This window comes from Castor canadensis, chromosome 6, assembly GCF_047511655.1.
Source record: "Castor canadensis chromosome 6, mCasCan1.hap1v2, whole genome shotgun sequence".
In the NCBI taxonomy this organism is placed as follows: domain Eukaryota; kingdom Metazoa; phylum Chordata; class Mammalia; order Rodentia; family Castoridae; genus Castor; species Castor canadensis.
The window spans coordinates 1,125,988-1,140,065 of NC_133391.1; the positions used below are offsets into that span (position 1 = coordinate 1,125,988).

General features: G+C 58.6%; 1 protein-coding gene across 12 annotated transcripts in view; it reads right to left on the reverse strand.

Moving 5' to 3' along the window:
* The window catches only part of Mad1l1 (mitotic arrest deficient 1 like 1), a 267,255-nt gene that overhangs the window by 80,538 nt on the left and 172,639 nt on the right, over positions 1 to 14,078 (reverse strand). For all 12 annotated transcript variants that reach the window (XM_074075385.1, XM_074075384.1, XM_074075388.1 and 9 more), the window contains one exon: positions 2,979 to 3,069. In XM_074075385.1, the coding sequence (XP_073931486.1) occupies positions 2,979 to 3,069 (91 nt within the window). The remainder of the gene's footprint in view (positions 1 to 2,978; positions 3,070 to 14,078) is intronic.

Below are 14,078 nucleotides of genomic sequence, written 5' to 3' on the forward strand. Positions count from 1 at the left end.
GCAGCCAAACAGTAAGGTGGACTGAGGGACAGCGGGGTGGGCAGCGATGACATAAAGCAGCCAGGGAACCATTCCTGGCAGGATATGGGTGGTAGGCAAATGGCATCTGCTGGGGAGATTCGTAGGGCTGATGTGAAGGGAACCCCACTAGCACTGCGGGGACCAGGACCTGGAGGGCGCCAAGAAGAGCCAGGGTGAGGTCTGCAGTGTGGCCCGCAGGGGAAACTACCTGTCACCACATGGGGTGTGGCCTGCCCAGCTAGGCGGCCAGTGTCCAGCCCAGACAGGCCATCCCATGGACAAGCTCAGATCCCTACCTGACAGGTGTCATGAGCATCTGGCCTCTCTGTGGGGATTCCACAGTCCTGGACCTAGCCCATTAGGACCACCAACGTGGGGACATGGCCTGATTGTGAAGGTGCAGCACGGGCCGTGGGCCACAGTGAGTCACTGCACTGCTGTGGCTCCTGGGACATGTCGGCCCTCTGGGACCTGGCACCACGAACACACCTGTGGGGGGCCCAAGAGTCCACGCCCAGGGGAGCCTGACGGCCACAGCCGACCCCAGGCACTGGAGACTAAGCCTCCCGAGCCCAGTACCCTGCTATGAGGGGCACCAGAGGTCTGTCGGGGTCAGAGGCAGGACAAAGGACACCGGGGCCACTGCTGCCGCGCCCTACACATGTCCTTCCCAGGCGGGCAAGCAGGGGCGGGAGGGAGGCTGCGTGTGGCAGGCCTGGGCACAGGGATGGCATCTCCTGCATCACTGCTGCAATGGCTGGGGAGTGGAGTCTGCAGTTCTGTGGACTCACCCTCACTCAGGCCTCATTTAAGCACAGGGTCACACGTTCAACCCACCTGCCTCTACAAACGGATGGCTGAGCTCAGCCTTCGCGTGCCTCAGTTTCTCTATTTCTAACGGGCTCTCCCTGCAGCTTTGACGGCACTGTGTATGGGCCCTGAGCTGTGTCCACCTGACCAGCAGGGCCTGGCGCCTCCTCCCACATACTGCCCACCCTAGGAATGCAATGCATACAGGTCACCCCGATCCATGCACAAACAGCCAATGGCCCTCGGGAGACCCAGCAAGGTCGACATCACTGTGACCAGCGTCCACCCAGGCCAGTGCAGTGACCCGTCTCCCTGAGCACGCCAGGGCACCCACACACCCAGCTCTGAGTGGTAACTGGAGTTCAGCCACCTCAGCAACCAGCTGTGAACTAATTACAAAAGCTCCTAACTAGTCGTGCTCCTTCTCCGACCATATGTTCCCAATTAAGCAGAACGGAGCTGATTTCAATCAATCTTCCTTGAAGCACAACTCAGAGCCTCTCTGCGCCTCCAGAGGGAAGGAGTGAGCAGGGGAGAAGCAAAGTGGGAGGGTGGGAGATGCAGGAAGGCAAGGGATGGGGGACAGGAGGACAGGAGGACAGAAGAACAGGACAGGGAGGAGGGGCAGGACAGGAGGACAGGAGGGGCAGGAGGACAGGAGGACAGAAGAACAGGAGGGGGAGGAGGGGCAGGACAGAAGGACAGGAGGACAGGAGGACAAATGCCCCTGCACATACTAGGCAGGTGGAAGATGGGCGGTGGGGGGAGCTCTGGCATCAGGGTCAGACAGAACGGACCTGTACCAGAGGTTAGCGATGTCACCTGCAGGTCAGCTCAGTCCTGGGATACACCTCTCCTCTCACTGCCCGGCTGGAATGGCGCACAGCACCCCCGCCTCACGCGCGCGACGGCGTGGTCAGCCTTGCCGTCCTAGGCTGAGGTCCCAGGTGTCACATCACATCACAGCATGGATCTGCTCCGTACGGCCAGCAGACCCTCCCCTCCGTGGTGGCCAGGCTGTGGGAATCCCTCAGAGGTACACTTAGCACTGTCCCCACTGCTACCCATCTGTGTGCAGGGTCCCACTCCCCTGCACTGACCTGGGCACAGAAAGCAGGTGTGGACACCACCCGATAGCACCTTGTCCCCCTGGGCAGGAGCCCAGCCCCCATCTGAGCAGTGCTGGGACCCGCACCTGCACAGAGTCCCACCACACTTGTGGTCACAGGGGCAGAGAGCACGTGGCCTGTCCCACCAGCTCCAGATGTGCTGCCCCTGGACCTCTCAGGTGCCCCCCCCAGCACTACATCTGCACAGGACACAGTCCCAGCATCCACTGGTGGCTTCTGTCACCACACACAGCACTCACTTGCCCCTCTCACCCCCTCCCCCACACCCTGTCCTCCAAGGCCACTGCAGGCAGCCTGCGGAAAGGCCTAGAAGCCCAGAAGCAGAGTGGGGATGAGCGGTTCAGGTGGATACGCTGTACCCCAATCTGCAGGAAGGCTCAGGAGCCAGCAAGCCAGGAGCTCAGATTCTGCCCTAGGGGCTCTGGCGACAGACACCCAGCACTCCACCCTGACATGGACCTGCAGTCAGCGGCCAGAGGTGCATCAGCAGCAGTCCTCAGCTGAGGACAGCGGCCTAATTAGAACGGTGCGGAATGACAGGTCCCAGGGCCAGGCACGCCGTCCACGCACAGCTCAGAGCACCTCACTTCATCAGAGTTGTCAGGTCTCCCGTCACCAGGGTCGGTGAGAGGAACGAGGTTGACTGTCTCTAATAGGTGCCAAGATGAAATCAATGGCTGTCTGGGGACAGGCCGTTCTTGCACCCGGGGGACTTGCCCTGGAGCAGGGCAAGTCGGGAGGATGAAAACTACAGAGGGCTGAGCAACAGGATGCAGACAGCAGCGTGAGGTCACCAGGCAGGCGGGTGGCGAGGTGCACAGCTCCCTGGGCTCCCCACTCTGAGCCCGCTCCTGCACACTGGGCACCCAAGCCGACAAGCCTGTGGCTGGCACAGGAGAGCAGGAAACTCAGAGGGTGGGCAGGACGCGGGAGAGGAGGCTGGGAGCCGCACGGCCTGTCACCCTGCAAGTGTGGACGGCTGGGCCGGCACACATCCCTCCAGGGCCCGGCACCCACCTGCAGGGCGCGCCTCTCCAGCTGCATCTCCAGCGTCGTGTTCTCCTGCTCCAGGCGGCTCCGCTCCCGCTCCAGCTCCTCCACCTTCAACCTGCAAGCGGAGCGACACGTGACAAGGTGCCCAGGGCTGAGAGGGGACGCTCAGCGGACTCGGCCACGAGGCCTCGGGTCCACGACCACATGCACACAGTAACGACACTGCAGGTGGAAGGGCTGGTGCCGGCAGGGTCTCGGCTGACCACAGCTTGGCTGGAAGAACCTTCTTAGGGTTTCTTAAACCAAGACTGGCAGGACCCATGGGAACCCAGGGTCCCAGGTCCCCCGGTGTGCTCTGGAGGGTGTCACCACAGGCTGGAGAGGACGCTGAGAAACAGGAAATGACGTGAAGAGGTTTATAACGTGACGTGTGGGGGAGCTAAAGGCAGGAGGCCAGAGCCAGGGGACTGAGATTCACGCGGGCTCGTGGCAGCTGAGGCGGGAACCGGCAGGTTCTAGCTCGTCCTAGGACACATTGTATTTCTGTCGGCACTGCGACGGTTAAGAGTTCTTTTGGTGGGACTGGGGTTTGAACTAGAGCTTTGTGCTTGAAAAGCGGGTGCTCTACCTCTCGAGCCACACCTCCAGTCCATTTTGCTCTGTTATTTTGGAGATGGGGGGTCTCGTGAACTATGGGCCTGGGCTGCTCTCGAATCTTGATCCAATCTCAGCCTCCCAAGTAGCCGGGATTAAAGGCGTAAGCCACTGGTGCCCAGCTACGTTTAGCTTCTAAAGCAGGAAACATGTCAATGTGGTTCCAAAGCGAAGAAGCTTGTCAAGACCCACAGTGGTGGGGCAGCACAACGCCAGGCAGGCAGGCTGCAGCTCCGGGAAGGCTGCAGCCTCGGCTCACAGTGGGCCTGCTACGCCAGACTCAAAATGGCTCCTAGACACAGGGCCTATCAAAAGGCAAGACCAGAAACAACAGAACTCCTCTAAGAAGCTGAGCTGCATCTCAGAAAGCAGATGAACAACATTTCCAGGAATACAGAATTGTGCAGAACCCAGACTGAAATCTGCAGCTGCCACCGACCAAGCAAAGTTGACCAGGCCCAAAAGAAGCAGGGAGACATGGCCCCGGTGAGGATGATAACTGACCACAACCCACATGGGGTCAAACTGGCAGCAAGGAAAAAAAACCAGTTCCTTATCTGTGGGACAAGGGAGCAGCACTTGCATAGACGGAAGGCACAGAAGTCCATTCGCACCGAGGAGAAGCATGCTACCCGTCTCGGGTGGAATCACACAGGTGGGGCTGGACACGGCAGCACTGCCGGGAAGGTTCACATCCTTGGGGCAGCACAGCAAGAGCCCGGAACAAGCACGCAGGACAAAGCTTCCGAAAGATGAAAGAGAAGCCCGAGCTGTGGACAACTGCACGTGGCAGAAAACACAAGTTGAGTCTTGAGGACAGGACAGACAGGAGGCAGGAAGGGACTTCCAGAAAGTTCTGAACTTGGTGAAAAGTATAAGCCACAGTTCTGACCAACCCAACAAGACTCAACCCATGACACACAGACGACACCCCCAGGGTGTGAAGTAATGAACCTGCTCGAAACCAGTGATGAAGAAAAAGCATCAGAACGGAGCATGCTGGACACGCCTGCAATCCCAGCTACTGAGGAAGCAGAGATCCGGAGGATTGAGGTTTGAAGCCAGCCTAGCCAAAGAGTTCATGAGACACTATCTTGAAAAAACTCAACACAAAATAGGGCAGGTGGAGTAGCTCAAGGTGTAGGCCCTGAATTCAAAACCCAACACCACCAAAAAAATAAATAAATAAAAAAAGAGGGAGGATTGTGGTTCGAGGCCAGCCAGGGCAAAAAGTTCAAACAACAAGGCAGGCACAGTGTCATGCCTGTGACCCCAGCTACTGAGAGGTACAGGAAGGAGGATGGCAGTCTGAGACCCACCCTGGGCAAAAATGCAAGACCCTATCTAAAAAATAAGCAGAAAAGGGCTGGGGTGTGGCTTGAGCGGTTGTTTGAAGAAACAAACCAACAAAAGGCAAAAGCGCTCAGACAGGATGGAGAAAAGGAGAGGCCAAGAGCAGAGGAAATTCTCCCCGCCCGTTGGGAGACCCCGGAAACACTGAGCGAGATTAAAAAACACCTTGACTTTTGTACCTGGTGGAAGTCTCTAGAGCACAAAAGCAAAGCAAAGCAAGGAGATTTCAGGCCTGCAAATCTGCAGGTTCACCTCCAGCAAACCCGCTCCCCACCGTGCAGGAGACGCGGGGAAGGACGCGGGGAAGGAGAGCCGCAGAGCGGGTGGTGGGACCGTCACGTGGCCACGTGCATGTGTGCAGGCTCACATGCTGTAACACGCCACCAACATGTGAGTTGTCAGCTAAACTTCTAAGCCGGCTGTATAGGCAAAATTAACACAGGCACACGGACAGGCGTTCAGGGCACCAGCTTCACATCACCAGAGCGTTAAGCGTAACAAGCTCCCCTGGGTCACTATTGGTACCATACAACCCACAGCAAAGAGAAACTAAAAAACAAAAGAGTTGACAAAAAAGGCAGAAAAGCAGGAAAAAACAAGAAGACACAGGACAAGCGGGAAAGAAAACAGTGAGATGTAAGGTGGACCACAAACACGTCACTCACCTCATAAAACGTAAATGATCCACCACCCTAATCAAAAGACAGAGACCACCACACACTGCCAGTCAAACATACTTTAAACAGGAAGGTATAGCTGGGTGTGGTGGCTCACGCCTGTAATCCCAGCTACTCAGCAGGAAAGTCAAGGTTCAAAGCCAGCCTGGGCAAATAGTGTGAGACCCTATCTTGAAAAAATCCTTCACAAAAAAGGGCTGGTAAATGGCTCGAGGTGAAGCCCTGAGTTCAAACCCAGGCACTGTAAGAAAAAAAAAAAAAGACGAACACACAAAAAAGAAACAACGTGTCACCACTAAGAAACCAGAGATGGTGGAAAGAAGGCTCCTGGTGGCAGACAGCGAGTTACAGAGCGCAGGCCGTCCCCAGGAGGAAATGTCAACCATGCAGCGACAACCTAACAACCTGACGTGGCCCAGACAAAACAGCTGCGAAAAAAATGAAGCACAAGTGACCAGGCTGCAGGGGACGCCGCGTCCACAGTCCCCGCCTCGTCAGCCCATTCTCGAGTACACACCAAACATCAGGGGACCGGGTGACCGAAGGACCAGCCTGAGCCAGGGCCGTTTCTCCACAGGTCTCGGTGCCGTGCAACACACATCACTTCCTGCAGTCAGCCGGCCGGGGAGGCTCGGTGTCCTCGCGGGGAGCTGACCAGGAACCAGCACCAGAAGACATCGGGAAACACCGCTCACAGAAGCCTGCAAACCTGGAGACTGAGCGGCACCGGGGACCTGGCCACAGGGGGCCACACACCACGGACGAGCTACGCAGGTGCGACAAAAGACGCAGCCTTCTGAGCAAGGTGACCTTCAGAGCCAGGGCACTGCTGACCAGCCCCCGCAGGCTTCTGAGGACAAGCCAGCCAGGCGATTTGAAAATCCCCCTGGAAACGACAGGAGGAGCTCGGCATCTACCCCACGTGGGCCGTGACGCCGCTCTGAGCTCCCAGAGCAAGATTAAACAGAGACAGACACTCAAATGACCCTCAGGGACAGCTGAGCCTCAAGGGACACAGGTGCCCAAACCCCCAGCAGAGAGCAGGTGGCGTGACACCGGGGTGGGGGGAAGAGGGAAGCAAAGGGGAGGCGGGAACAGCGGGCAGCTGAGGACACGGGTGGCAGACAGGTGGCTCGACTGAATGCTGCACGCCCAAGGCCCAACCCCAGAAACCAGCGCCACACGAGGCCGGGCGCTGCCACGCCGCGCAGAGGCCAATGGATCAACAGCCCTCGGCCCCAGACTGCCGTGAGGACCTGGGTTTGCCCCTGCAGCGGGGCCTCAGGAGCGGGAGCCCTGTGCTGCCACAAAGGACGGAAGGACCTGCTCTGGTGACAAAGGACGAGGCCCAACAGACCACAGGACGAACAATGGGGTGCACGGAAAACACCCGAGTCCGTCAGTGGACCTGGGAGGCCAGCGAATCGCACAGGTCCCGCCCTCCAGGAGGGGCCGAGGCACCCGCTGCCCAACACGATGCCATGAGCCAGGCCTTCTGCCCACGCTTACAATCGCAGTCAGGAAACACGGGACAAGCACAGGCGAGGACATCCAGGGACGTCCAGTCAGTGCTGCCGAGGCGGTGACAGGGACGGACTAAGAGACTGGCACAGAGCAGAGGAGCCAACATCAGTGTGGAGCAGGGGACGGTCAGCGTGGCACATCAGACTGGACACTGGTGATGTCTGGACACTGCAGTATCCAATGGTCTGGAGACGGATCAACGGTGACTGACCAATGACACGGGTGCCAGGCCACGCGGAGGGAGCTGACGAGGAGCGCGTGGGACTCCGTGACCAATCCCCACAACCTTCCCACAAGGCCACACGATTCCAAAGTGGACCAGTGGCAAGAGCAGAAAGGAAGGAAAAGCAAAGAAAGAGGGTGGGGAGTGACCACAGCGGTGGACACAGACGCGGGGATGCACAGTCCCCACGCAGGCCATACGCACGTGCCGTTACACGGCTCCACATACTGACGCAGATATCAACAACGGCAAGACCGCAGGACAACACCCAGCGCCCGAGAGTGCGGCCACACCACCCGCTCAAAGGTGACCGTGAGGCTGCAAAGCAATCGAGCCGAGCACGGTGTGTCAGAACCTGCAGAGGCCGAGGGCGCAACCCCGGGAACAAAGCGCACCATCCAGAAGATCTGAGCCCGTGACCCAAACTTCTCCTTAAGCAACTGGAGAGGGAGAAAACCAACCCAAAGCAAGCAGAAGGAAATCACGGACACCCAGTCAGCAAACCCAAAACAGAACTAGAGGATAATCGCCTCGTTCAAAAACTAGCTTTATGAACAGCAGCTAATTGCAAACCCCTAAAGTCTATTAGAAAAGTAAAAAAATACACAAGGTAACAATGTCAGGAGTTGGTGGGAGACGGCAGAAAGACACCCGAAAGCCACAGGTCTGTCCACAGCCAATGCTGGAAAGTGAGCCGGAGCCAGAGGGACGCCACCACCCTCCGAGTAACCGCCATCGAGGGCTGACGGGGTGCAGGAACAGGGCAGAGCCTCGCGCAGTTGGTGGGAATGGGGTCAGCCTGGCCGCTATGGAAAGTGTTCCTCAAAAAGTAAAAACTGAACTACTAAATGGCCGAGTGCCATGGCTCACGCCTGTAATCCCCGCTATTCAGGAGGCACAGAACAGAGGATCACGGTTCAAAGCTAACCTGGGCAAATAATTCTGTGAGACCCCATCTCAAAAAACCTTCACAATAAAGGGCTGGTGGAGTGGCTCGAGGTGTAGGCCCTGGTTCAAATCCCAGTGCCACACACAAACAAAGTGTTCTTGCGGGAGGCGGAGCACACACGACTGCGAGGAGTGACTCAACCCGCGACCACAGCCAGCCACAAGGATGGAGCGCGACTGCACCACAAACCAGTCAGACGCAAGGACAAGGACGCCACAGCACAGCCACGTCCTCACAAGGGCACGTGACGTTCTGCGTGACTGCGGAGCCCACCTCAAACGTGTGCATCACTTAACGGAATCAGAGTGACATGAGAAACCAGCCACAGAAGGAATGCCAGGGCGCTCACGGCAGGCAGAAATTAAACAACGCTGTCGGAACCACGGGGTCAAAGGGGAAACCCTAAGACAGACGTCAATGGAACCGCCTACAGCATAAAAACAGACCTGGCTGGGCGTGGCGCACATGCCTGTAATCCCAGCTACTGGGGAGGTGGAGCTTAGGAGGACCATGGTTTGAGGCCACAGGGCAGGGTGGCCGGTGACTACTACAGCGAGTGGATTCACAGTGGATCAGAACTCGGACACAGCCAGACCCCCACGGGCAAGGCAGTCAGACTTCAGAAACCAAGTGCTCCCATGAGAGCTGGACCGGGAGATGTTCCCCGAGCCGCCTACTCCGGGCTGGAAATGCCCCAGGGTGACGTGGCCATGGGTGGAGTCACTTCCATGTCAGGACTTGTGAAGGGCTGGGTGGGGCTCAGTGACAGAGGTGAGGTCCTGGGTTTGTTTGCCAGCACCATAACCACACAAACAAACGAAAGAGCAAATCACAAAAGATCTATGAATGGGAGGTGGACATGCACAACGCAGAGTGGAGACACAGGCTGCAGATGGGGTGTTTTGCTTCTTTAACAAGAAACACAGATGGAAACCAGACGTCTCAGCTCGAGACGGTGGCGTGAACGTGCGTGCTCAGAGCGATCACTGCGTGCACCGACGGGAGAGAAAAGGCTTTCTCGCTTTGAGGCCTACAGCTGATGACAGAAAATAAAAGGGACATCAAACAGCCTTAGAAGTGGGAAAGCGGATGGCTGAGTGGCAGTGACCCCCAGGCTGGACCCCGGACCGGGAGTGGAGAGCGAGCGGCTCCTGGCAGCAGCAGACGTGCAAGGCCTTCCTTTGAAGACACACTGCAGAATAAAACAACAATTCGTCGCGTTTGCAAAACGGGACAAAGGCAGCTCCTGGAGCAGGTGGACCTGACGGATGGTCTGCTGTCCGGCTGTGGGGTTCGATGGGCACCACGCACCCGTGTCACCCCGCCTGGCTCGCTCCAGTGACCCCGTCACCACAGGACACTGTGGCAAACCGGGCTGGCCCTCTTCAGCACGCAGAGCGCCCCAGGGAGGGATGCAGACCTGCACACGCCTCCCCGGGGCTCTGCAAGGTCAAGTCGGTCTCCAAGTCAGAGACGCCCTCCGCCTTGGTTAGGTTTGGGCTGTGTGGGTTTTGGGGTGATTATCACACCCCTCATGGCTGCAGGATTGACAAGGACACCCCATCTCCTCCCTGAGCTGGTGGCTGTGTCTCCTTATACTTGTCTCTTTTGTTGGCAGTTTGTCAATTTTATGGATTTCTTCCCCCAAAACGGCCTTTTGTTGGCAACGGTCTGTGTGGCCTCCCGGTTCTGAAGGCCACGGTGAACAGGGCGCTGCGTCCTCTCCTCTAAGCAAGCTGAGTGTCACACGTTTTGTCATGTGCACTTTCATTATGAGTCACATCCGTCTTTCCTTCGAGACTTCCTTTGTGACACACGGGCGACTCAGAAGCGTGCCGGTAATTTAACGTTCAGATTCTCTGCTGTTTGCTGTCGATGTCTAGCCGAGCTCGACGTGGCCCGAGAACACTGACAGATCTCACTCCTTTAATTCGTTAGTTTGTTTAGGGCCCGAGCAACGGTCGATCGCGGTGAACGTCGCAGGCAGGCCTGAAGGCCGCGTGGACAGAAGGACCCACACGCTGACTGGCTGGTGCTGACCGGCCGCCATTACCGGCTCTGTCACATGCCAATGGTGGACAGTGATGCTGGAGACCACGAGCACAGCTGACACGTCTTTTCCTGCTCAGCGATATCCACGTGTGCTTCCTGTGTTTTGAGGTTCTGGTTTTGGCACTCAGGCTGCAGGGCTAGATTCGGGGGGCTGGGTGGACATGCCGCTAACCTGTGGCCCCTGACAGGTGGCCATAAGCTCAGCTGACACCAAGAATGGGGAAACCGAGGGCCAGTTGACATGAGGGCCCCCATCACCCTGCTCTGTCTCTGATGCCAGATGGGGATGGAGGCTCGGCTCTGCCAGGCCGGACATGATGGCAGCAGGACCTGCCTCTTGGGAGGGGCCGCGGCCAGGCCTGTTAGCACGACTGACCTGCTGGCACAGGCCCCTCGGCGGTGAGCAGCCGAGCTCTTGCCGCTCCCGCTCCTTCCTGGGCAGTGGTGAGCCGAGCAGACGGTTGAGGAGGCCCTGTTGCCAGGCTGCCTCATCCCTGTGTCTGCGGCACAGCTTCCTTGGAGGCCTGTCTGTCTGCGGCTGCTCCTGGATCTGAGGTTTAGCTCTCCTTGTCTAGGACATGTTGCAGTACAGGGACTAAGGGGACCACCTCCAAGCTGTCCTCAGCCCCAGTGTCCCCAGCAAGCTACCTGCCTCCACCTCACAGGGCCCTCCTCCCTCGGGGTGCCACGCAAGTCCAGGTCCACATGTGTGGGAGGAGCAGGGCAGCCCAATGGTTAGAACTGGACATTGAGGACCTGCTGGGCACACCCCCCCTCTGCAGGGACCTAGAGGCTCTTTTGCATGAGAGAAGGCAGGTCTCTGGGCCGAGGACAGCCCTTGAGCAGGGCAGGACCAGACTGGGCCACCCGCTCTAGCGGGGTCTGGAGTTCCACTGTGACCCGGGGCCTCCAGGGCTCGCCCTCCCCAGCTACTGTCCTCACCTGCCTGAGTGTCCAGGGCCATGCAGGGCCATGCAGGGCCAAGAGAAGAGACCGGAGACCCTACTGAGGGTCACCTGCTGATGCCCAGCGCCAAATCCCCCCAGACGACAGCTTCCAGCCAGCTGCTCAGAGCCCACTCCCAAAACCCAGACGGGGAGCGAGGGGATTGCACAGCGCCACACTGCCCCAATGTCCCCAGTGCTCCCAGCCCAGGTAACACTTGGCCCCCAGAGCCTGGGGACGCTGGCTGGGCCAGCAGGTGGTGAGCCTGGCTAGGGACAAAAGGCTGTGGCACCAACGTTCCCGCTTGGGATTACTGAAAGTCTATCCACTCACTAAATCCACAGACAACGCTCAGGGTTTGCCAGAGTTGCTATCTGACAGCCGAAAGGACCTTAAGCTGCTGCCACCGAGATCCACCCGGGCGCCTCCCCCGCCTTTTGCTGCAGTGTGCTGGGTATGGGGAGCTCAGACAGGGTGCGTCTGTCCACCTTCCCGTGTGCAATGAGCACATCCATGAACGTGGGCACGCGTGAGAGCCCCCCCCAACCCGGCCCTCACAGTTCCCAGGCTGCGGGCCCCGATCCCAGCCCACCAGCTCCTCGGTGGCTGCTACAGGCCGTGGCCACGGTCACGGTCACGGTCACGGTCACGGGTTAAGGGCGAGCTGACCGATGGAGGGCTCCCGTGTCTGCGCCATCTTCCGCTGAAGCAGCCACTTCAGAAGCTGCTCCGGGTCGGCGTGTTTCCTGGCGCCCGGGAGGGGTGAGGAGAAGCGGCCTTCCCGCCCCGGCCAGACACTGCCGGCCTCCCCCAGAGACCTGCAGCAGCCGCGTCGGGGGGCTGGAGTCACGGCTGCTTGGTGCCACCTTCAGCTGGCTGAGTGTCTCCTTGACTATCTGAGCCAGGACGGCTGCCTGGTGTGTCCCAGGGTAGGGGCCCAGGAACAGCAAGGTGCAGTACTGAGACATTCACCTTGTTCATGGCAGCAGCGAGATACAAATACGGACATGCTAGATGTCCCGAACCCACCAGGTGACAGCTACCTCATGCACGCTACACGTGACTCCAACACGAGCCTGCCACTGTTGCAGAGGGGGAGCAGTGCCAGCAGGGCAGGCCATCCCTGCTGACAGCTACAGTCCTGTTGGACAGCCAGGCCTCGCCGGGCACGGGAGTAAAGGGACTGTGTCACAGCCGGGACAGGCAGGGGCTTCTGAGTGCCTGGCTGGCTGGAGCCATCTTGGCCCTGAGCAGCTGGGGAGCTCGCACAGGTTCTACACGTCCTTGTTTTTCACCATGTGTTCCAAGGGAGTCCAGGACACAGAGGCCGCCTGGGGAGCAGTACCTGCATGGAGCCATCTCACCCTCAGCTGCTCTGCGGCCAGCAGAGGACACACTGGAGAGCTGAGGTGGCGGCAGTGTGTCCAGCACGGCCTCCAGTGTACGGTGACCTGTTCTGGTCAGCAGTCACAGGCCCTCTGTCCCATAGCTGCATTCTTGGAGATGGTGGCAATAAAGCTTTGGTCTTGGTGTGAAAGTTGTCAGTGATAAAGTCTGCTTTTAAAGTTTTAAAAATAAATGAACACAAAGTGTGCCAGCCCAGAAATCTGACATGCACCTGACCGTGGTTCTGTCAACCATCGAGACAGACTGGAGGCCCCGAGAGGCCTGGCAGAGCGAGTGGGTGTGCGAGAGACTGCTGAGGCCCTGAAAGCTGCACCTGCCACCATCCAAGCCCAATCCTTGCTCAGGGGCTGGGGACCACCTGCCTCGTGCAGCATTCGGGGCTCAGAGGCGGGGACACCAACCCCGCTGGCCCCAGGACTGCTGCAGGCCCCTCCATGGACGGCACCTCTTGCAGAAGATGTGAGGAGAGGCTCATTCTGCCTTCACTGTCCTGGGCCGCACAAGCTCAGAACCCGCCTGCAAGGCCCCTCTTATTTTGGCTGGTGGTACTGGGGTTTGAACTCAGGGCTCAGCCCTTGCCTAAGGAAGGCCCTTCTTCAGGTACCCACGAACCTCACTCGCACTCCTCCTTCTGTCTGACCCCCGGCCACCCCTCCATGGTGTAAGAGTCCTTATTACAGACGTGGCACTCGCGTCGGGTCTGTGTGGGGGCATTTTGCTGTTCTCTGCCTAGCTTGGATGGATGGTTCACACAAAGCCTTGTCCAACGCTTGGCCAGGGGACAGCTGCCCATCCGTGCTAAGCTCCTCCTTCCCGCCCTGGAGGCCAGAGACGCGGACAGCACAATTGGACCGGACCATGTCACTTTTCTACTTTAAAACATCTAATGGCTTCCGAGTGCTTGCAGAATAAAGACCAAAATCCCAGCCCAGGCTATGCCTCCAGCCCCCCTGCCACGGTCACCCCACCCTGTCAACATGCAGCTCCCACAGACGCACACCCCGGGAGCCCGGCCCCAAGCGCTTGCTCTCCTGCACACTGTGCTCCTCTCCGTCTGTAACCACAGAGCCGGATTCCCCATGAATAACGTCCCCCACGTCACCATTAAACCAGGAAACTGGTAAAGGTGAAGCATGCAGTCGTCTAAACTCGCCACTCCATCACCCTCGTGCTCAGCCGACGGTGCCCGCGACACCGGAGCGGACACACACAACCAAGGAGCCAGTGCGTCCCTGGAGGCCCGTTTTGAGGCCTCAGTCTGTGCCTCTGGAAACGAGGGGCCTCCAGCTGAGAAGGGCACTTCCCAGTTAGTCACTGTCCTTCAACAAACGCTTCCTGGG